At 38.7% G+C, this 23,193-nt stretch overlaps 2 protein-coding genes across 8 annotated transcripts in view; one reads left to right on the top strand and one right to left on the bottom strand.

Moving 5' to 3' along the window:
• Positions 1-20,369, top strand: part of LOC129720926 (uncharacterized) — an 85,796-nt gene extending 65,427 nt beyond the window's left edge. For all 6 annotated transcript variants that reach the window (XM_055672834.1, XM_055672837.1, XM_055672835.1 and 3 more), the window contains exons 3-8: positions 4,178-4,620; positions 18,270-18,879; positions 18,936-19,046; positions 19,113-19,328; positions 19,391-19,496; positions 19,560-20,369. In XM_055672834.1, the coding sequence (XP_055528809.1) occupies positions 4,178-4,620; positions 18,270-18,879; positions 18,936-19,046; positions 19,113-19,328; positions 19,391-19,496; positions 19,560-19,894 (1,821 nt within the window). In that variant the 3' untranslated portion in view covers positions 19,895-20,369. The remainder of the gene's footprint in view (positions 1-4,177; positions 4,621-18,269; positions 18,880-18,935; positions 19,047-19,112; positions 19,329-19,390; positions 19,497-19,559) is intronic.
• On the bottom strand, positions 20,265-22,462 carry LOC129720927 (phosphatidylinositol N-acetylglucosaminyltransferase subunit A). 2 transcript variants are annotated; one of them, XM_055672841.1, is made up of 5 exons: positions 22,309-22,462; positions 21,911-22,247; positions 21,731-21,848; positions 20,913-21,672; positions 20,265-20,809 (listed from the first exon to the last, which is right to left on the bottom strand). In XM_055672841.1, the coding sequence occupies exons 1-5, from the start codon at positions 22,317-22,319 to the stop codon at positions 20,545-20,547; spliced, it is 1,491 nt and encodes a 496-aa protein (XP_055528816.1). In that variant the 5' UTR covers positions 22,320-22,462; the 3' UTR covers positions 20,265-20,544. The 2 variants fall into 2 exon arrangements, with proteins under 2 accessions (XP_055528816.1, XP_055528817.1); XM_055672842.1 differs by having other exon boundaries at positions 20,692-20,833.
• Positions 22,463-23,193: the final 731 nt, after the last annotated feature.

Raw genomic sequence — 23,193 nt, 5'->3', positions numbered from 1 at the left:
TAAATAATGAATAAAATGGGCCCTAGAACACTTCCTTGCGGTACACCGCGCGTATTAGCAATGGAATCCGAATCAAAATCGTTAAAACGAGTCTTCTGAGTTCTAGCACACAAATAGCTTTCAAACCATTTGTATGCTGTCCCTACGATACCAAAGCGCTCCAATGTTTGTAACAATAAGGACCTAGAAATTGTTTCAAAAGCGCGTTTTAGATCCAAAAACACCGCAAAAATAGTTTCTTTAGCCTCGATTTTTTCTTTCCATTTTGCTAACACCAGATTCAAAGCAGACTCACAAGAGTGACCCTCTCGATAACCTGATTGCTCTGGGATTAGCAAGTTATTACTATTTAAATAATTCATCAGCTGGCTTTTTACAACAAGTTCTAATATTTTCTCTAATGTGTGCAACATGTTAATGGGACGGAACTCTTCGGCTTTATTCGTCCCAGTAATCTTGGGGATAGGAACCACAAGAGATTCCTTCCAAACTTCAGGCATGTGCCCCGTTTGTAATGATTCATTAACAAGGTCCAGCAGGTCGTGTCCAATAACATAAAAGCAATCTTGTATTACTTTTGCGTTGACATTGTCGATACCAGCCGATTTTTCCAAAGAAAAACAAATATCTTTCAACTCTGCAAAAGTAATAGGATGAAAACCATCAAAGCTACAGTTATTATTGATCGGCTGTATTATCTCGTCCGGTTGATTGACCAAATCAATGCTTTGATTGATCGATTGAACACTATCAACGAAATAATTGTTGAATTTCTCTGCTATTACTCGCGCTGATTGTTCTCTCAAACCGTCAAATGTTATGGATTGCGGAAAACGATTTTTATTTTTCATTAATGTTTTTAATATTTTCCATAACTCTTTGCTGTTATTTTGATGTTGATCGATCTTCCTCTGTATATATTCACAACGGGCCTTTTTTAAGGCGCGTGAATATAAATTACGCGCGAAAGTGTACCTATTCCAATCATTGTTATCGTTACTTCGGCAAAATTGTTTGTACTTTTTATCTCTTTTACGTTTTAAACGTAAAAGATCCAAAGAGTACCAGCTGTTCGATTTATCCGATTCAATGTAATTTTCAAAAACTAGACTACTGGTAGACTCTTTCAGCGTATTGGTGAGAACAGCTGCTTTATTATTCAAATCACCAGTTATTGGGAGAAAATCCAAGCTTCTCAAAACAAGCTGAGACAATGCCTGCTTTGAATATCTATTCCAGCACTTAATTTTTACCTTTTCATCACGGTTTCGATCATTCTTTATCAAAACACAAATTGTCTCATGGTCTGAAATTTTACAATCGGCCTCTGTAACAGAATGAACGTTGCACGTGCATCAATTAATGTACGCGAATGTCTGGAAATTCTCGTAAATTCTAAAACCGTTTGTGTTAAATTGTAAAAGTTAGCTAACTGCTTCAATTGATTCGAATTTGGATCATTTAACCAATCAATATTGAAATCACCAGCAATGACATTTAATTTGTTTAAATCAACGAAGTTATCCCACCAGTTGTCTAATATTTCTAAAAAACGCTGGTTACTTGAACTAGAGGAGTGATATAAAAGTCCGAAGTTTCCAATCGTCATGCCTCCTTCAACTGAAATTCCAAGGAACCAATTGTTTTCAACAGATTCGTTTGATAGAATGTTGAATGTTACTGATTCCTGGGCGTAAATAGCAACCCCACCAGTATGTCTGGAATGCGAAAGGCAAAAAGCAACTTTGTATCCCGGAAAACTATACTGATCAAATGCATCAGCATCTACTATATGAGTTTCGGTTATAAATACTAACATTGGACGTTTTGTTTCCACAAGATGCCGCAAAGCAACATAATTTGTAGATAAACCAGCAATATTCAGATATAATATTTCTAACTTCCTCTCACATTGCGATTCTTTTAGCTGCTATTTACTAAAAAACATGTTGCTTTTTCTTTTTTCGAACAGTCTCCGATAAACCGGACACTGTGAACTAGAAGCTGGATGTTTAACGTCCAAATTCATGTTCAATTCTTTATTTGACTTTAAACAATTCACGCAGTTAAATTCAGTTGAAGAGCAATCAGATGTCTTGTGTTGCCCGCTACATTTGGAACATGTTTCAGGATTAACACACTCCGTGCTTTTATGGCCAAATTCTCCACATTTAAAACAACGCAAAACATTAATGGCCTCTTGTACAGGACACTTATCCCACCCAATGCTTACTTTTCCAGCACTCATCAAGGCGTTATAAGTATCCTTGTCAACTTCAACAATTACATTATATTTATTATATTTGAAGCGAGTATTTTCGTACTCCGCAATAACTTTTACTTCATTGACGTTGATGTCATTTTGACTTTTCAACAGGTCAATGAAGTCTTCAGAGGAATACCGATCACTCATTCCCACAATTTTCAACTTTAGTTTCGGAATTGTGGGAATAACAGCACTATACTTTTCACCTAGATTGCTCTCTATATCTTTTTTCACAACCTCAACATTATCCCCTGTTGCATACTCAGCAATAATCGAGCCATTCTTTCCGTTCCTAAAATTACTAATTTTGTGTATTTTTGGATCCAATTTTTCTTTCAAAAATAATCTAGTGTTTTCACTAGATTGAGAAGACTCGACTGGTTTGATCACAATGACCGGCCGAGCCTTACGGTTCTCTTTTCTTTGATTTTTTTTAAAAACGGCCCCAGTTGACCCCGCTAAAACGTTCGCGTAGGTTTGTTTATTGCAACAAAAAACCTCGTCATCGCGTCTCGAATCGTCCACAATCATTTCATCGCGTGCTAAAAACATTTTCTTACTGGGATTTGAGTCCGATTTAGAGTGAACCGTTCTCTCATTACGTGCTCTTTTTCTGTTCATTGAGGCTGCATTATTTTCCCGATCTTTAATTTCAAGATATTTTTTGAAATCATTCAGCTTACTGGCAACACTGGTTTCAATGCATACCATACTCTCACGCAGAGAGTCACTGACCGATTTCAAAATCATCTCGATACCACTTGAAATTGCCGTGTTTATCTTTGATTCAATTTTGCTTTGGTTATCGGTAAGCGACTGAGACATAGATGACAATACACCCATAATCTTGGTCAGCTCACCACTCAAAGCATCAATGTTTCCGCCGTCATCTTGGGCTGATAGACATGATACACATTTAAACACAATATTATCATTATCATTTACGACTTTCGCTGCTATTTTTGTCAGTGGTGTGCAAACTCTATGGAATTGAGACTTGCATTTACCAACGCAAATAACAGGATCATCGCTAATGCGAATGGTATTGCCACATTTCGCACAATCCCTTATCCCGATACAAACAAGCAGACGCCGCTGCTACTTCTTTCCGTTTCGCTGACCACCTTGAATTAGACACAAGCTCAGAACAAGTTGTGCGAGTCTATCAGTTGTTCAGTAGTTTCGAAGTGATAGCAGGAGTAAAATTGAAATAGCAGAAAAAATGTAACAATCAATGTCTTTCTAATTTAATAAGACCCATGTGATCAATTAAAGCATCTATTAAAAAGGCGAGCAAGGCTATATGGGTTGACTTTTAATAAAAGCAGCGAAGAAAATCAAAAAGGATGAAAAACTTCCTGCGTTCTATGACCTAAATTAAATAATTTTTTTTTTTCACCGAAAATGTCCGGGGTCCGGAAAGCATTACCCGGTCCGTTCCGAAGTCCGGATGGCTGCGTTCCGGTCCGGTCCGAAAAAAAATCGGACTTTGAAGGTTCCGGTCCGATCGGACTTCGGACCGGACCAGACCGGAACCTTACCCGGTCCGATGTCGAACACTATTTAGGGACTTCGTATTTCGAATGAAATTTTAGTTTCCACTAGGTGTGGTTTTCCATCCGTTGCCCTGATAACAAGCATATGTAAACTGTTGTTGTGACTCATGAGCACTTAAGTATTATATCTGGTTCAAGTCACACCTACGGAAACATGACCCAAGACATCATCCTACAGTCGCAATTGTTTTCGCTACAACTGACTGCCTTCCTCCATGCTATTGAACTTGAGCTTGACTACAAGCGAAGGTTTAGAAAAAGATAAAATAAAAATGATACCTTCGTGTAGTGCGAGTAAGTTTTTCTGTTTAGACAAATTCACTCATTTCGTTTTTTTTTTCTTTCTCATTCGCAGGGCCAGAATGGCTTCGAAGAGATCCGCCGGTTCGTCAAGCAGGGCGGCGACTTTGGCAAGGATCTCATTGCGATCCTGCAGGAGCGCATGGAAACCGAGCAGATCTACGCGAAATCGTTGTCCAAGATCGCCAACAAACTGAACAAGGCGTGTCGCGATCTGCCGGGCACGATTGCCGACTCGTGGCGCGCGGTATCAACGGAGATCGAAAGCCGGGGCGAGGTTCACCGCACGTTTTCCAACTCGCTGGCGGATGAGTTGGTAAAACCGCTTAAAGCGGTCCTGGACAGTCAGCACAAGGCGCGCAAAGCTATCGAGAACAATGTGGACAAATCGGCACGCATCTTGGCCGAGTGGAGGGCCACCGAGGTTAAGGGCAAGAAGAGTTCGCATGCGGCCGCCAGGGAGAACGAGAAATTGCAGGACGCCATGTTGGATGTGAAGTGAGTATGGGATTTTTCATAGCACATAAATCAGCTAACCAGAAACAGAAGGTTTAAAGATTCTTTACTTCTGAAACATTGTATTCTTCATCTAATGAATGCAAATGTCTACGATGACACTTTCCTGTTTCAGTCAGTGAATTTGAAATGTTACAAATCCCACAGAATCTTAGTAAAGTGTTGTAGCTTAAAATTGAAAAATTTCCAGTCTGGTTAGGTGGACAATTTTAATTTCAACTTTAGGTTGAACGATTCGTTTTTGACGATACTGATGGTAGATAAAATCTTCTGATTCTCGATCCCTCTGAACCCTCCTGTATGTAACTGATGGTTACCAAATGAAAATTTCTTATCAAAAAAGATTATTTCATTTCAGCGAATTTAGATTCACTAACATTTTTATTTGGCTTCCTCTGAGCTGAACCTTGAAGGATATGATCCAAAAAGACCAAACGGTTTTCTTTGGCAGTTTTTCTGCAGCAATCTTATGCAAAAACCTGCCGAAGAAAACCACTGACGAAGACGTTCGATACCCTATATATCAGTTAAATAAACTGAAAACTGCGACTATACATTAGGGTGGTAATGACTGTATGGAAAAAACCCAAATTATCCACCTAGCGGTGGGATCCAGCTTTTCTCATTCGAACTTATTATTTGTTAAAAAAGATTTACACGGACACCTCAATCCAATAAAGGTATATTCACTCTTGGGGTCTAAAAAATTGATGTTATTTCTAAAGTAATGATTGAAGTATAAAATGTAAAATTTGTCGAAATGTTAATGCTAAAGAAACAGCGAAATAAAAAATGATTCCTAATTTCGAACACTTTAATCACGACCAATACCGGAACGTTCAAATAGTACAATACCAAATTCAAGTTATGTTGAGGCCACATATTTTGATCAAAGCAAAGCAGGTATAGTTTCAAATAGTCTTTGAATTTCTTTTCTTTCCGTAACTATTGAACCATATATCAAATTGTTATGAAGTTTGTTACTTGTAAGTTTGAGAAATAACTCGTTCGTATAACACTATATATTTTTTTGAATGGGAAATTACAAAGACTTTTGTACAAAATATAACAGCGCGTGTAACAGAAGGTTAAGAGGCTAAGTGTCTCTTATCCTTCAAATATCATGGTTTCGTGGTTTCCGTAGTTGCCACCACCCTTACGGAAACTAATTGACCCATCTTTGTGATGCATCAAGTATAAGATGTCTAAGAGGCAAATAAATGTGAGTATTTTTTTACTCAACCACTTAAAATCAAATTTTAGTAAAAAGTAAATGAACCAACCTAATAAAAATCAAGATTGAGATACCGATTAATCATTAAAACAATTTACATCTAGTTTAAAACGAGATGTGAGTCATTTAAGAAGCCAGTTCTAAAATATTCCATATTAAGCCTACGCACACTGTTTCCAAAGCTGCAAAAACGTGATCGAAACTATTTTGACCCGAAGGCATTGATTTTAAAGCCGTAATTTCTCTTAGCAAAGTTATTCTTTTAATAATTCTCCATACTATAGAAATTGCAATTACATGATTCATCTACACAACAGTGAGAAAAGAGTTTACTTTTCTCTTTTTAGCATATAAAAATCCACTTTGTTCAACAAAGTTAGAGAAAAAATTTTAAAAACTTTGTGGAAGATACCATACTTCTATCTATTTAAATAGATTTTTGAGGATTTTCCCTATTCTTTTATTTTCCTTTTTATAGAGATTTTCTTCTAAGAAAGTTTATTTTTATCTCACATATTGTTTTGATTGTTGACGATTTTTACTAGAATAATGCGCTTATTTACACTAAACTAAAATAATGATTTTGAATTCGTTGTGCCTTCTGTAAAATTGTTCTATAAATTATTTTCCATTTGGTAGAAGTTGGAATTTTGTGATTAATCTACCTTAAAGAAAGAAATGAGTTTTTTTTCCTCATTTTTGCCTATCAAAATCCACTTTGCTGAGAAAAGTTTCCGGACATTTTATAAGAAACCACTTTTATTAGAGACACTATACTTCTATTTGCCTATTTAAACGAAATGTTGTTTAGTTTTCTTAAGAATACCACTTAAAAAGAAGCATACCACTTTTTATAGTGATTTTCTAAAATTTTTGATGTGGTAATTATTTTTCCTTGGTAGAAACGAACTACTTGAAAATTCGTCCAAAAAATGAGCTAAGACGCTATGTTTAAAGCGAAAGATTTTGTCAAAACGACACGATCTGTTTTTACACGATTTGTTCCAAATTACGCGATTTTTATACACGATTCTTTTTTTGCGCGCACGCATCAATCGTGTAAAAAGGGTAAAAAAAGAATCCAGCACATATTCAAAAACCGAAAACATCGTTCCCTTTCGAATGCTTAAAATTCAGTCAATTTCCTATGGTTTCCTACAGCAATCTGTTGGAAAATCAGCTATGCCTCCAACCGACGCTAATGTAAACGAGTTGACTCTATAACCGATTAGTTATTGTTATTTCTTTACTCGCTCTTATCCACAAAGACAGGCCTACTGTAAGTTTAACTCTCAGTAGTCATGTATAAAAGTATGCGAATGCCCAAATTTAGTCTTCATTGTTATCTGATCACTGTAGCAAGAGGATGATTTACTGGACCAGCAGCAAGTGGCAGTGCAGCAGCTGATTTTAGCGCAGCAAGGCTGAGCAGACGACTTATTCGATTGCAGCGTTTCACAGCAGAGGGACCAACCGGAGCACTGCATTGCTGGACATGTTCTGACATGTTAACAATTTTGCCCGGATCTATCGCCTCGCGTTTACCTTCAGTCGTTTGGCCGGTAGCGTGTATTATGATCGTTACGTCTTGTTCTCTTACTTGCATGCAGTGTGTGCGGAACAGGGAATAACGAGAGACGTAGAATCATCCCATGTCATCGGCAAATGGCAATCGGCAATGACCATAAATTAAAAAAAATCCGGTGTCGTTAGCGTCTCAAAATTATTCAATTGAAGTAGTTGTTTTATGCCGATAAACGATTTCGGGCGGTAAGAAGTGCCATTTGTGTTGTTATAATAGTTCAGAGTATTGAAAACCTGGAAAATCAGGGAATTTATTTTTCGCTCAGGGAAATTAGGGAATATCAGGGAAAAGTGAAAAATATTCAGGGAAAAATTTTTAACCGAGACGCGATCCTCTTTTAAACGACTGTTTAACTATGAATTCTATATGTTTTGACCAGTAGGGCGAAATCAAGTGCAAAACGCTTTATAGCAGTTATGGCATGAACTCGTGCAAAGTTGAACTGAGTAACACTTTTCCAGATTTGAATCCAACTTGAATCTGCTTCCTCTCGATAGTTAGAGTTTTTTTGCACCGCACACTCTGATCGATTGAGTTTAAATGCGTGCAATGCATGCAGTGCACGATGTATCCAGCGATGCAGGCGCTGATGTAACGCGATGAGTTTTGTTTTTAGATCGAATTTATGCTTTCAAAGGACAATGCAACAAACTGTTGCAGCAGACGCGGCGCGAATTTCATCGCATTTCGATTTTTATGCAGTTGTTATGCAAGATTAAAACTCAAATCCAACTCAAGTGTAATGCACTGTTAGTAGGGTTTACGTGCAAACCGAAAATAAAAGTGCAAGCATGTTTTAAAACTCACTTGGATACGAGGGCAAAGTAACACTGCCTACTCTGCTTTATAGTGTCGTGTCGATTTCTTTAAGTGCACGAAAGTCTGAATTTGGCTGTTTTGCCACCTGTCCTATGCTTGTTGACGGCTACACAGTTAACGAAAAACTAATGTAGGATAGGGCACATATTTTAAGCAGCTTTAGGAGCCGCCTGTGTAGTGAGACGAAATACTCAAAATCTGTAAGATGGAATATAAGTATCTCAATTTGTTCTTTATCTATTTCTCTGTCAGCACTTGTTTTCAGATTCTAAAACCGATTTAGCAAACTTTAACAACAATCAATTAAAGCTTCCCATCGAGGGACACTATTTCAATCACCCTGAACCTTTTATGAAGTTTGCATCTGTTTTGAAGGGGATTGTCTTCAGCACCCAACAAGCACCTGAATAGCGGCAATTTTATTTATTTGATAGTTTTTGAAAGATTTTGACGTGGGACTACGTCTTTGTTTTCTATACTGCTATGCATTCTGTAAAATTGTAAATGAAACTGGCAAATGTTGCGTCAGATTTCAAACGATAATAACAGCATGACCGCATGATGGATAACACTAACCAATATGTTGTTGGATAGATAAAATATTGAACAATTTTGTAATATGCTAGTTATCATTATTTTTTCATTGCAAAGCGGTGAAAATCGATAAAAAGTGTCAAGGACAAATTTATGCGAACAATGAACCAATTACATGCGAGTATTCCAGCAAAGACAACATGAATAGACACCAACCATTCCCTGTAATATTCTCTGTATCAATATTCAAAAAATCACAGGAGGGTTGTGTGCAAAGCCACGACCGCAAGGATGAAGTAGAATACTTTTACAAGAAAACCCGGCTGCTTGCGTGTCAGTCATTTTTTAATTTGTTGTTCAATTCAATATCGGATAAGATATCGATCACATTTTGACGTTATCACTGACAGTGCGAATAAAGTATTCTTTGTGATAAAATAAACAGTGAAAAGCTGATTTAACACTCAAAACTAGACGGCTCATGTGTTGTCTAAATGAGTCAACTTTTCATTGAATGCATTTACTAGTGCCCGCTATCGCACAGAGGTTGCATTTTACTAAAGCGCCTCACTGCATCTGCTGCTATCGATGCTAAACCCGCTGCAACGAGAGGTGGGCAATCCGCTCACGATCTAAAGTGCTGGTTCTCCAATGTGAGTGAGTGATCTATCGCTCTTTTTTTTAAAGGGGTAACTCACCCCTTACTTCAAGCAAAAAGCTGAAGCTGATTTTGTTGATCAGACACCGCAAGCGGGAGCCATATGAATGTTTTACACCCCAAGCGCAAAGTACGTTCAGTACGTTCTGAGACACGGAAATGAAGCCAAATATATATGTTCCAAATTTCTTGAAAGTGTAAATTGATTTAAGAGAAAATATTACCTCTTCAATTAGGTTTTTATTTCATCCTGAAAAAAACAATTTGTTGTTTAATTCAATGTTTGATAAGATGCCGATCACATCTTTGCGTTATCACTGGCAGTGCAAATAAAGTATTCCTTGGGGAAAATAAACACTGAAAAGCTTTCCAGAACGTTCTTTTCATTGGATGCATTTGCTAGTGTGCCTGCTATCGCTCAGAGACAGCATTTCACTAAAATGCCCCACTGCATCAGCTGGCCCTGCTCATACTGATGCTGAGACCAACGTCAACCGCTGCGCTATTCCCGTTGCCACAGTAGTGGACGCTTCCGTTGCCATTGGTATCCGCTGCCCTGCATCACTTGGTCCTGCTATCGATGCTGAGACGCGCTCCGCTATCCGTTGCCATACCACAGCTGTGGCCGTTATCCGCTGCACTGCCACTGCTGCTATATCCATTGCTGCTGCTAAGGCAGGCGTAGGACTGCTTATGTTGCAGTCTAGAAAATAATGAGCGGCTTCGAGTGAAACAGGCTCTTATATAAGCCAAATAGCACATTTCAAATGGCAAGGTTTATGATTCTGTCGACCGTGCTTGGGAAGCAATCATATAACGACCAATCAGAGGCCGAAGTTTTCGTTTTGACAACGCTTGACTATTTTCAGTAGTACAATAGTTTGAAAAATAAAATTACAATTATCTGCATTTGGGAAAAATCTTAGAAGATTTTCCAATCTATTGCTGCAAGAACGAAGGAAATCCATCGAATACTAACCGATTTATTAGCATTTGAAATTGGACATATTTTTCACTTTTTTCGGTTTTAGATTTTCATTTCACATCCCTATGTAGCCGAACTTGCTGAGAGAAGTATTCTACTTCAAAAAAAAAATTGACAGAGTCTCCCCGTCCCAATAGGTCAATCTCTGTTTGCTTCCACGAACCTAGACTATTTGATGTCTCGAAGGTAAAGGTTTTTCGAAAAGCTTGAAACAACCCCTTTTCTTGAGCAATTCCTAAACCTGCCGTTAGAGCGTAATAGAAACTGATGTCTTGGAAGAAAACATGCTGGTAAAAGCAACAGTATGTAGAGTATATGTGGAGCAGAGCACCGCTAGTTTCTCGTCGTCTATCATTGCAGCGGGCACGACTTCTTTTCGCGTGCAATCAAAACTGCAATGCTGTTATGAAAGTTTGTCTCATGAATATGATTACCATAAAAAGCGTTATTTATTCAACAATTATTGAACATTTTTGCATCGGTTATAAGTTATTTTTATTTATTTTTTATCTTCGGTATTCACTAAATAATTGTGACCGACATAATATCGAACGAGTAAGTTCCTGAAAAAGCTAATTTATAGAAGAGTAAGTCCCGGTGAGTGATTTTTGGTTTTTTGTCCATTTAATAAGATCTATTCAGAATCTTTTTTTACATTTCAACATTGTTAGATATTTTTTTATTTTTAACTTAACAAATAAAATAATATACTTATATTAGGTGTCCTCGTTATACAGTGAACGTAATTGTTGGTAAATGAAACAAACATGTGAAGCAAAAAACAAAAATGAATCTTTTTAAACTTCAACTTCGTTGTAATTGTTAAATGTTTTTTTTTTTTGCACAAAAAAAAACACTACAGGCACAACATTAGGCATCAACATCATCAGTGTGAATGAAGTTTTTTCGAGTACATTAAATATATTTCTGAAAAAATGAAGGGGGAGGGCTGAGAATTAAAATACGTAAATTACTGAACAAACGAGTTTATTGTGTCTGTAATTACAGTAATTAGTGTTTAGTCCCACGTCACCATTCCATACAACCCTAGGGATGTATACCTTGTAGTTTTTTTTTGTTTAACGGTATTTTATGAAATCGTAAGACAGCTAGCTAATCAGTGTTTTCGTTCTCATCATTGAAATTGTCAATATGGATCAAAATTCTGGAGATTGAGGCCCGTGTATTTCGACAGATTAAAATAGGCGCCACTGCTTAAGCTGTTCCTTATCCTACTTCGCGTACAGTGTGCAGCGCAGTCCGTGCCTTTCACGTCCTTTTTCACATTGATTCATTCTATCACTTATACGGCGCCGCCTAGTCCTCCCCGTATACAGCCTATTACGAGATATACATTGACATAAGACAGGCTGCCGTGATTCTACGTTAAATTTGCGGTCGTGTTTGATGAACAACCTCTTTAACTATTTTTCTCACTTATTTTTCTTTACTTGTATGGTGACAGCTCATTAACGATTCACTTTCCAATCTAGAATACGTCTCCACACATCACTCTTGCTTTTGTCGATTTTCTTCAATCGCCCTTACCACCCGTCAATCGGGCGTCCTCATCCGCACCACATATCCAACGAGAACGGAATCTACCACGGAGTCACCGTCCTCTGTTGGGCTCATTGCTGAATATTCGCTGATTGCCCTCTGAAATTCATGCCAATTTGCCAGTCCACTGGCTGGGAAACCGTGTTCAAGCAAAACCTGCCATAACTTGTTGCGCTTAACTGAATCGTATGCCGCCTTGAAGTCTATAAACAGAGGATGAGTCTGCAAGGTTACCTCTCTAAACTTGTCATGGATTTCGTACTCTCCAAAAACGTTCTATGAAGCAGAAGCAGGAGTGAATCTTATACGCTGAATTGAGGCCCCCTATATAGACTGGACAAATGAGTCCGTTCAACCAGTCCGCTCCGTTTGTCTTCGGCCCAAACTTTGAGGATGAGCCGATAAATTTCACAGAACAGCTGCTTATTCCTGGCTTTGTAAAGTAGGATTGAGAGGCCGTCTTTTCCAGCTGCTTTATGTTTTATTGCCTTTTGCATGCTTCCCTGACTTCATCCATGCTTGGTGAATCACAGCTTGTCCATCCTTCTCTATTTCTTTCCTGTTTCCCTCGATGGGTCGATCCTCTGCACTGTTCAACAATACCTCGAGAGGCTGTTTCCAACGCATTGCCACCGAAGGTCTCATCAGTTATCATGTTTGCTTCCCTGTCGTTGTATATGACAGAGATTGGCACATTGCGGCTCCTGTTTCTGTTCACCATTTTGTAGAAAGTTCTCGTGCTGTGCCTGAAGAAGCATCCCTCTACCTATGCAAGAAATCGTTCGCAGTGCTAGCGATTCTTACATTGATGACATCTTAGACTCTAGTCTCTCGATAACTCTTGCTCATCTGATGTGTCAAACGATTCGTTGCCACCATCGTGCGAGCACGGGCTCGGTTTTTCTCGTCCGCCGCTTTTTAACACTGCGTGTGGTTCCTGCGGAAGTACCACGAGGTTCGTTCAGGTCCCCAACCGGTTCATCAATTTGCTCATTAGTTTTCCGAGTGTACCCAGCAGCAAATCCGTCAGCTAACAACCTCCGAATATCCAATAGTTCGGTGATGTGATCTTAGTCGAAGTTTAGACCTCGAAAGGAACGCATATCGATGACGGCTCAGAAATTCCGACCAGGTCGATCTGACAGCAGACTACACCATTATGCTGTTGGCATGTGTGTTTGCGAAATTTTTTCCGTGCAAAGTATATGCTGCACATTGCCATATCTCTGGCTGCGGCGAAGTTTACGAAACCCCCAAACCCCAACGTCTCCGCCAACCACGCTTGACGCCTGGGTTCGAATCCCACCGCCGACATAGGTGTCGATGGTTGTGGGGTGGCGTAATCCACTCACAACCAACCCAACTGGTCTAGATTCAATCCTAGCCGACACCGGGAGATTTTCTGAGGCGAAAAATCTCTGGGATCACGCCTTTTATCGCATGAGGAAGTAAAGCCTTTGGCGCCGGTCCTTTAATCAACGGGTCGTGAGTTAGGGTCCTGGGTGGAGTCGCCTCCCTGGGCGTCGGTGTTTGGCACAACAACAGTGGCGGAACTAGACCGACGGAAAATAAGCGAGAACAAAAAAAAAAAAAGAAACCCCCACACCTAGTCTTGCAACGGAGCCGTCGTTTTGAATGTAGCTAGAGACACCGCATTTCATAGATCAACCACCCGCTCCGAATTAGACGGTATCGCAGTAGTATTTTAGTAATTCAAAGCAATATAACGATATTTTTTTATTTAGCCTTTGCTAATTTCAATGAAACATTGCTCAGTTCTGTGAGTTTAAGGTGAAACGGGACGTGGTCGCGATCAACTCGTATTTTGCAATCTATTTTCTCTTGATTTATGAAGACTACGTACATGAAACTTTTATTAATTGTTTTCACAACTGTTGCATGCCTGAAGTAGCAATATGAGTGCTGCTTATTTAGTGGAAGCCGATATTTTTACGCTCAAACTACAAAAGTAGAAAAAACTCTAACCTCAAAATTGTATAGGAAAAGACCACAACCCCGTTTCACCCTTATGAGGATGTCATTTTATAATGTTAGTGTTCTATAATATCGTGGTGCTCTTGACTAAGGTATCGGTCCAAATTTTATAGTGAAACTAGTTGAACGTTCCCGGCGATGCTCGGGATCAAAGGTTTCAAAGATAGATTTTTTTATGTTTCATTGCTGCATTAGCTCAACTCACTTCAAAAATATAATTCACATCTTATACTTATATCATCACTTCAAGTAGGGTGCCGAACGTTTTCGTCAGTGGTTTTCTTCGGGCCTTTTTTGCATAAGATCCCTACTTCAATATTCTGAGAACGCGCAGAACGGAAATACCCATATTGGATTGTTTTTTTCTGATTTTGGGCTGATTTACAGAAACTGGAAGTCACCATTTTGGATTTCAAAATGACGTATGGAGTTCCACTTTCGAAAGTATTGAAATTGTTGGCCAAATATCACTTTAAAAGTCATAAATTTGCATGTTTCACGTAGTTTTGTGAATAATATCTCAAATTTAGTAATCAGATACTTGTTATTTTTCTTCAAATGTCTTTTCTGAACGTTAACAAACATTTTAATGAAAAAAAACATGTGTCATCGCTATAAAATGACGTATAGAGTTCCACTTTCGGAAGTGTTGAAATTGTTGGCCAAATATCACTTAAGGTTATTTTCCTGAAACCGGAAATCGCCATTTTTTAATCCACAAAACTTCGTAGAAAATAAGAAAATAAAAGATTTTTAATGCTTAAGCTGCCTCTTAATCGATATTCAAACAAATGAATCGTAACCTTTCCTCCAGCTAAATGTCCCAAGAGTTCTAGTTTGGATTAACATAAAAAAAGTAAAACAGTAGGATTAAGAGCTGAATGACCTTCTGGTTAAAAGTTCTCTAATAAAAATCAAATTCAAATTCAATAGTACAAAAGTAAATCGAATGCCGTAATATGTAACTATTCACAAAACTACGAAAACATCAGAAATGTAAAGGTTTATGCTCGAGACATGGGTTATTCTGCAAAAAAATTGTAGATGTTGAAAGAACAACGAACATTTTATTGCAAAAAAAAAACAAATCATTGAATTTTGATTCAGAGGCGAATTGCGCATAAAAAGTCAAAATTTTGCATGTGATCGTATAAAACGTATAAATTTAAAAAAATATTTTTAGGTGATTTTCTGTATTCTGTATGCTGTCCTCGTGGCTCTGTGGTTAGCGATGTCGATTGGCTCCCAAACGGTTGTGATATCGGGTTCGATCCCCGATCATGTCGAGAATCTTTTCGAACTGCAATTTTTTTTCGACTCAGCTCTGGGGTACGATGTATCGTTGTTCTTATCCTACAACATGCAAAATGTGCTAAAACAATATCGATACCGAATTTTCTCAACTAATCTGGTTGATCGAGAACGATATTAGAAGCCTGCAATATTGTTGTGTTGTATACAGAAAATCAACTTCAAACATACATTTTATATTTTAACATAAACAAACATTTTAATGAAAAAAGAAACACATAAATTTTGATTTGAAGGCAAATTCAGCATAAAAAGTCTTAATTTTGCATGTTTCACGTAGTTTTGTGAATAATATCTCAAGTTTTAGTAATCATATACTTTTTATTTTTCCTCAAATGTCTTTCCTGAACGTTAAAGAACATTTTAATGAAAAAAGAGTCACATGTCATCGCTTTAAATTTTGATTTAGAGGCAAATTTAGCATAAAAAGTCATAACTTTGCATGTTTCACGTAGTTTTGTGAATAAAATCTCAAGTTTTAGTAAACAGATACTTGTTACTTTCCTTCAAATGTCTTTCCTGAACGTTAACAAACATTTTCATGTAAAAAAAATCACATGTCATCGCTTTAAATTTTGATTTAGAGGCAAATTTAGCATAAAAATTCATAAATTTGCATGTTTCACGCAGTTTTGTGAATAATATCTCAAGTTTTAGTAATCATATACTTTTCATTTTTCCTCAAATGTCTTTCCTGAACGTTAACAAACATTTTAATGTAAAAAAAATCACATGTCATCGCTTTAAATTTTGATTTAGAGGCAAATTCAGCATAAAAAGTCATAACTTTGCATGTTTCACGTAGTTTTGTGAATAAAATCTCAAATTTTAGTAAACGGATACTTGTTACTTTCCTTCAGATGTCTTTTCTGAACGTTAACAAACATTTTCATGTAAAAAAAATCACATGTCATCGCTTTAAATTTTGATTTAGAGGCAAATTTAGCATAAAAATTCATAAATTTGCATGTTTCACGCAGTTTTGTGAATAATATCTCAAGTTTTAGTAATCATATACTTTTCATTTTTCCTCAAATGTCTTTCCTGAACGTTAACAAACATTTTAATGTAAAAAAAATCACATGTCATCGCTTTAAATTTTGATTTAGAGGCAAATTCAGCATAAAAAGTCATAACTTTGCATTTTCACGTAGTTTTGTGAATAAAATCTCAAATTTTAGTAAACGGATACTTGTTACTTTCCTTCAAATGTCTTTCCTGAACGTTAACAAACATTTTCATGTAAAAAAACCCACATGTCACCGCTTATTTTTTTTATTTAAAACGATTTAAAATGATGGTGGTGACTGTACACCACTGAGACGGAGGCAATAACATCAATAAGATCAAGCGTTACGGAATTCCATTTTTATATAGTAGAAGATCAATCACATATCATAGCTTTGAATTTTGATTTGCAGACAAATTGAGCCTAAATATTCATGATTTCCACGTTTTACGTAGTTTTGTGAATAATATCTACATTTTCAGTGATCAGATATTTATCATTTCTTCTCAAATGTCATTCCTGAACATGAACGAACATTTCATTGAAAATAATCACGTGAATTATGATTTAGAGACAAATTAAGCCTAAAAATCTTGGTTTTGCATTTTTCACGTAGTTTTATTAAAATTATTTAAATTTCAAATGATCAGGTACTTATTATTTCCCCTTAATTTCATCTTAAAAAAAATCTTAGATCATTCGAATTTTGATTTAGAGGCAAATTCGGTATGAAAAGTCATGATCTCGCATGTTTCACGTAGTTTTGTGATTATTATCTCGAGTTTTAGAAATCAAATTGTTCAAAGCTGTTACTTTTTCTCGAATGTTCAAGAAATCAACGAACTTTTTAATGAAAAAAAATCACATGTCATCTCTTTAAGTTTAGATTTGGAGACGAATTGAGTATAAAAATTCATAATTTTGCATGTCTTACGTAGTTTTGTGAATAATATTTCAAGTTTTAGTGATTAGCTATTAACTATTTTTCCTCCAATGTCGTTCCTGAACATTAACAGACATTTTAATGAAAAAAGGATCTCATGTCATCGCTTTGAATTTTGGTTTAGAGGTGAATTTAGCACAAAAAGTCACAATTTTGCATGTTTTACGTAGTTTTGTGAATAATATGTCATGTTTTAGTAATCAGATACTAATCTTTCTTCTCGAATGTCTTTCCTGAACATTACAAACATTTTAATGAATAAAGAATCACATGTTTTCACATTACTTGGAATTTAGATATAGACGCAAATTCAGCTTAAAAAGTCATAATATTGCTTTTTTCTTGTAGTTTTGTGAATAATATCTCAAATTTTAGTAATCAGCTATTATTTATTCTTCCTCCAATGTCTTTCCTGAACATTTAAAATCATTTGAATGAAAAATGAATCTCATGTCATCGCTTTGAATTTTGATTTAGAGGCAAATTCAGCTTGAAAAGTCATAATTTTGCGTGTTTTACGTAGTTTTGTGAATGATATCTCAAGTTGTAGTAATCAGATACTAATTATTTTTCTCCAAATGTCTTTCCTGAACATCAGCGAACATTTTCCGGTTTACAAACCTTTATGTCACCGCTTATTTTTCTGATTTAGAACGATTTTAAATGATGTTGATTACTGTACACCACAGAGACGGAGAGAATAATATCAATAAGATCAAGCGTTACGGAATTCCATTTTTATATAGTAGATTAAACCTAAAAAATGTTTGAAAATGAAATTAGTTGCTAAGTTTAATCAAAATTAGAAATAGCAAATTAGAAAGTATTTTTGTTAATTCACGAGTAACTACTTCCCAGAGAAGCCATTTTGTCTGCGGGCAAGCGTAATTTCGAACAAACTTCTTCGATTTGCAGTAACCTTTTCTCTTTGTACCGAATCCTAATAAAATACCTCAGCTAATTTAAAATTAATCGAAAAATGTTCTCTCCCTCCGCAGACTACAGCGTTCCCCTTCCCTGGGACTACTACAGAAATCGATCGATAAAGAACCAAAAGCTTCGGAGAAGGACGGCTCCAAGCTGGACACCAAGCGCAAGAAGGCCGAAGACGCCGTCAAGAAGGCCGACGTTGAATATTACACCCTCTGCATTCGTGCCGAACGCGCCCGTGTCGACTGGGAAATGTCCGTACTAAGGGGCAGCTCGATGCTACAAGCGCTGGAGAATCAACGGTTGAATCATTTCAAAAATTACGTTGCCAGCTATTTCCGGCTATCGTCCGAAATGAACCCGGTGCTGTGCAAAATCGTTGACCGCTTGGGACCCCAGCTGCAGCTGTGCAATGTGCAGAAGGATCTGGACGTGCTAAAGAATATCCGGCGGGCAACGGAGGGACCAAGCGAACAGCTGCTGCCGGACTTCTACTGCGAGCACACCACACTGGCAATGAACCGGGAACGGCGAAAGCAATCTCTGGTCAAGCTGCTGCAGCTTATCCGTCAAGATCTGGACCGGGAACGGCGCTCGAGGAATAGTCTTAAAGGGTTTTCGCAAAGTTTCGAACCAAATGTCGAGGGCAATCAGAATATCGCCGATAAGTTGTATCACGTAAGTTTAACTGGGTATACTCAGGTGACTTGTAATGCGAATTCTTCTGTCAACAGATAAGATCCATGCTGACGTATTTGGAGGGCGCCAGATACAAGCTACAGTCGGCGCTGCTTGAGCTGGACCACAAGCCCCGATCAAGTCATCCGCTAGCACAGCACATTCAGGTAGTTTTGTGTGTTTCTTTTTCCTATCAGTTGACTGAAGATGATTTTTATCTCGGCGTCATTTAGATAACGCGAGACAGAACAGGTATGCAGACGAGCGTACTGAAGGTTCCTTTGTGGTTAAAGAATGAACAGGACGACGATGACGGACAAGTGTCCAGCACGAATGGAGGCTCATCGGAAGTTGGTGAGTGCGTTGACATCCGAAATGACACACTGATACGGCATATGTCACACAAATACAGCCGGAGTAAGGAGTCTCCCGGAGAGGAAGATCCCTATGTAAGAGAATGTGGCGTACAATTGGGTTAGAAGGTAATAATAACTTTTGTTCATCTTTACAGACCATCAATAAATCCAGCAAATCGAACACACCTCCAAACGGGCATGGTCCCCTGTGGGACCGCGGTGTGGCGGATGGGGTTTCCAATCAACCGGATTCTGATTTTGGTAGGTTATGGTGCGATTACAAACTTACATTGTGTTTTAATATCTTCTTGTGGGAATTTACAGACGAATTCTCCTCCCAGGACGAGGAAGAGGATAGAAGCAGTGCTGGATTGGCGATCGAAAATGGAGGCGGTGCACATCATCACAATCATCATCACAGCAGCAACGGTGGCGGTGACACAGCGATAGGGGAAAATGGAACCACCACCACACCGACGGTTGTCCTTGGCCGCTGCCGGGCACTGTTCAACTATACACCAAAGCTTTACGATGAGCTCGAGCTGCAACCGGGCGACATTCTAGAGATTCACATCAAGCAGGAGGACGGCTGGTGGCTTGGGTCGCTTCGGGGCCAAGTCGGCATTTTTCCCGCCACCTACGTGGAGGAAATCGATTGATGGTGGATGATGAAGACGAAGCCCTTGGGGGCACTCGCGATTTGTAAATAATAAACGTGCGAAACGTTAGTTAGTATGAGAAAGAGAGATCTTAGAATCTGCGTGAGTTTCATATTTAGTTATCCTGATATCAAAGACTATTAGCAAGTGACGGGAGAATGTTTTAAAAACAGATCACTTCTGCAGATGTACTTGTTGAGTAATTTATTGATATTTCGTGCGCTGTTTTGTACTGTTAGGATAAGTTTTTAACCCAAATCTTTTTGTAGTCTCCCCGCTGAGGGTAGCAGAGGCAATAACCCAAAAATATGTTCAACTCGAAGCAATATAAATCACTTGTAAATACTTTCGGATGCAAAGAAAGCAACTGTTGAAAGGTTTTCCGTTATTCGCTATCCAGTAGATTTTGGAAAGATTTTAAGGCTATCTATACACAAAAGAATATAAAAATATTGTAATACTAGAAACATAAGAAAACATAACGCTTGTTTAAAACGATTGGTTTTGAGCCCCGTCTTTGTTCTCGCTTGAGGTTTTACAGGTAAAAATGCGTCCTTATAATACAATTGAAATATTTGGCTATCGAGGTCCACCAACTGCGGAACAATAAACTAAAAAATTTCCTCCGGCATCGAGCCGGTCAAAGGTCGTCAAGAAGAGGATGCAAATTTATGGCGCTTCCTGCGAAAGGACTCGCCGCTCGAACTGCCGGGGACGGGGTGCACATGCACTTTCACGTCGCTCGTCAAGGACTGACGACTGCGGCTCGAACCGACGGCGGTACCCTCCCAGAAGGGATTGTCCAACGGGCAAAGATCGATGTGTCTACGTGGCACCCACCAATCCAACAGTCGCAGTATCAAATGGCACAGCGAAATGACCAGCAGAAAGGGCCACACGCCACTGCGTAGGCAACTGGAAATAAATCGAAATCAGATCCTACCCTCAATTGTGCTACCGTTAATCAACTTGAGAATACGGGTTTCATACAGCTAACTTTAGGATATCCGGGACTTACTTGACCATCATCTGCCCAAGCGTTGTCTCTTTCTCCTGCAGCACCTTCCGATACACCTTTTCCGTCCGGGTTGTAACATTGTCCCAGTTGTACAGATTGGCCACGATATTGTTCCTCTCGAAGGGGCACATAACACTACCCGCCGCGGAATCCCTCCCGTTGCCCGAACCATCCAAATCTCCATTCATGTACATACATCCGATCTGTCTCTTGTCAGCCTCTTTCCGAATCGCCAGCATTAGCCCACGGTAAACCGATTCCACCGTTGGTTCTGTCAGTATAATTAAACTCTCTGGTAGCACCTCGGGAATGCCTCCGACTCGGGTAGAGACGACCTGCAAACCACAGGAAGCCGCTTCTACGATGGCCATACAGTATGCTTCCGTGAGGGATGTATTGAGGAAAATGTGACCCTGCGTTAGTACGTCTCGCACCTGCGAGTGCTCCAATCCTCCAAGCATCGTAACCTGATCCTGCATATTGTTGCGTTCTCGTATCTCTTCCAGCAGGGCCCGTTTCGGTCCATCTCCGCCGATTATGAAGTGTACATTGCTAAGATACTTGAGCTTTGGTAAAACACCGGCCAACAAGTCGACGCCTTTCCGGTAAACCAACCTCGAAACTACCACCACGTTTATCCGATCGGGGTCCAACGGGCGATTGCTTGGGTTAGGCGTAAAATGAGCCGTGTCCACCGCATTTGGTATCACCGATACCTTAGCCTGATGAACCTTCGCCCGCAGGACGGTATTCTCTTTGCCTGCGAAACAATGAAAATTGTAAAAATTGTTCCTAAAACAGAGCTAGAAGCGTAATACCGGTATACGAAACACAGATACAGTGATTGCAGTTAGACAATGAAATCTCCAAGAACTTGTTAGTCACAACGGCCGATAAATCTGCAAATCCGAACAGACTGTGATCGGTGAAGACTGACTGTGAAAACCAGAAAACGTGTCTCATTAAAGCAGTTTAACCGTACAATACCAAACACTAACCCGAAGCCCCAGTAGCTTGCCGACGTTCATCATCTCGTGTGCCAGCGTACTGAAAGCGGAATGCCCGTGCACAATCTCGATGCGCTCGCGTAACAGAATGTATCGCAGCAGTGGTAGATTACAAATCATCGTTGGAAGGATGACCTGATTATAGAACACCTTTATCGGAACGTAGTACACCTTGAGCCCGTTGGTCATGTATCGGATCCCCTTGCGGTCATCGTACGAGTGCGTCACTATTATAACCTTGTGGCCACGGGACAACAAACACTGCGACAGGTTGAAGATGTGTTCCTCTACTCCACCCATGTTCGGGAAGAAAAAGTCCGAGGCGATACTGGCAGGAGAAGTTTAACGTAATAAATATCCGACTAATGGTGGGGTATATAAAAGCTTACCATATTCTCATTGCTCGTAATTAATAGCTTACTGCACTAGTAATAGTTTCAACATAATTTGCTTGGTTTAAACGTGGAAAAAAACATCACCGGTTTGTGGAATCAAAATTCAGCTGGATGAAACAGACAGCAAGCAAAACACAATGTTTTTCTGTTTTCTCTTGTCACTTTAAGCACCGACCAAGAGCTGGTTGCAAAAAAATATCCCACAAAAATCAGTCTTCTTTATCGACACAACTACTGATTAGGGCGTCTCGACCTCAAGCCCTGATTAGAGTTTAATGTAAAATCAAAATCTCATTGTTATTGTCAATTTCATCACAGATCTCACCTATACTGTCGCTATTCGCATAACACTCCTATGTTAAATTTTGGTGTTTCCTTTTTTTGCGAGAATGGGTCCATTCTGGCATGCTCTTCAAGAATAGCCATTGAAAAAGTAAGATTTGATTTCCACACCCTCGATTTTAATGGCTTTTCTCGAGGGGTAAGACAGCGAGTAAATTTGAGGTTTTCCGACTTTTTCTGAGAAAACCTGAAAAATAAAGAGCAAATCTGAGTAACTTTCGTGTCTCTGAATATCCATCCTAAAACTTTTTTCCCACCGCAAATTTACACATGAATGTTGCTCGGTCCCACCGTTCATATATATTTCGTGCTCTCAAGGTAATCAAAGATGTGAATCTTCTGAGAATTTCGGAGTAATATTGAGTAAATTAGAGTTACTCCCAAGCATAAGAGTAACTCAGATAAAAGCATCTCGTCTTTGCTTGAAAAGTATGCCAACAAGGTCCCATTCCCGCATGAAAACAAGAGAACACAAAGTTTTACATAGGACTGTTATGCAAAGAGCGGCAGCATAAGTGCGACGAAATTGCCCTTTAA

The sequence above is a fragment of the Wyeomyia smithii genome, chromosome 2 (genome assembly GCF_029784165.1).
Source record: "Wyeomyia smithii strain HCP4-BCI-WySm-NY-G18 chromosome 2, ASM2978416v1, whole genome shotgun sequence".
Taxonomy (NCBI): domain Eukaryota; kingdom Metazoa; phylum Arthropoda; class Insecta; order Diptera; family Culicidae; genus Wyeomyia; species Wyeomyia smithii.
This window is presented reverse-complemented; position numbering and strand designations above follow the sequence as displayed.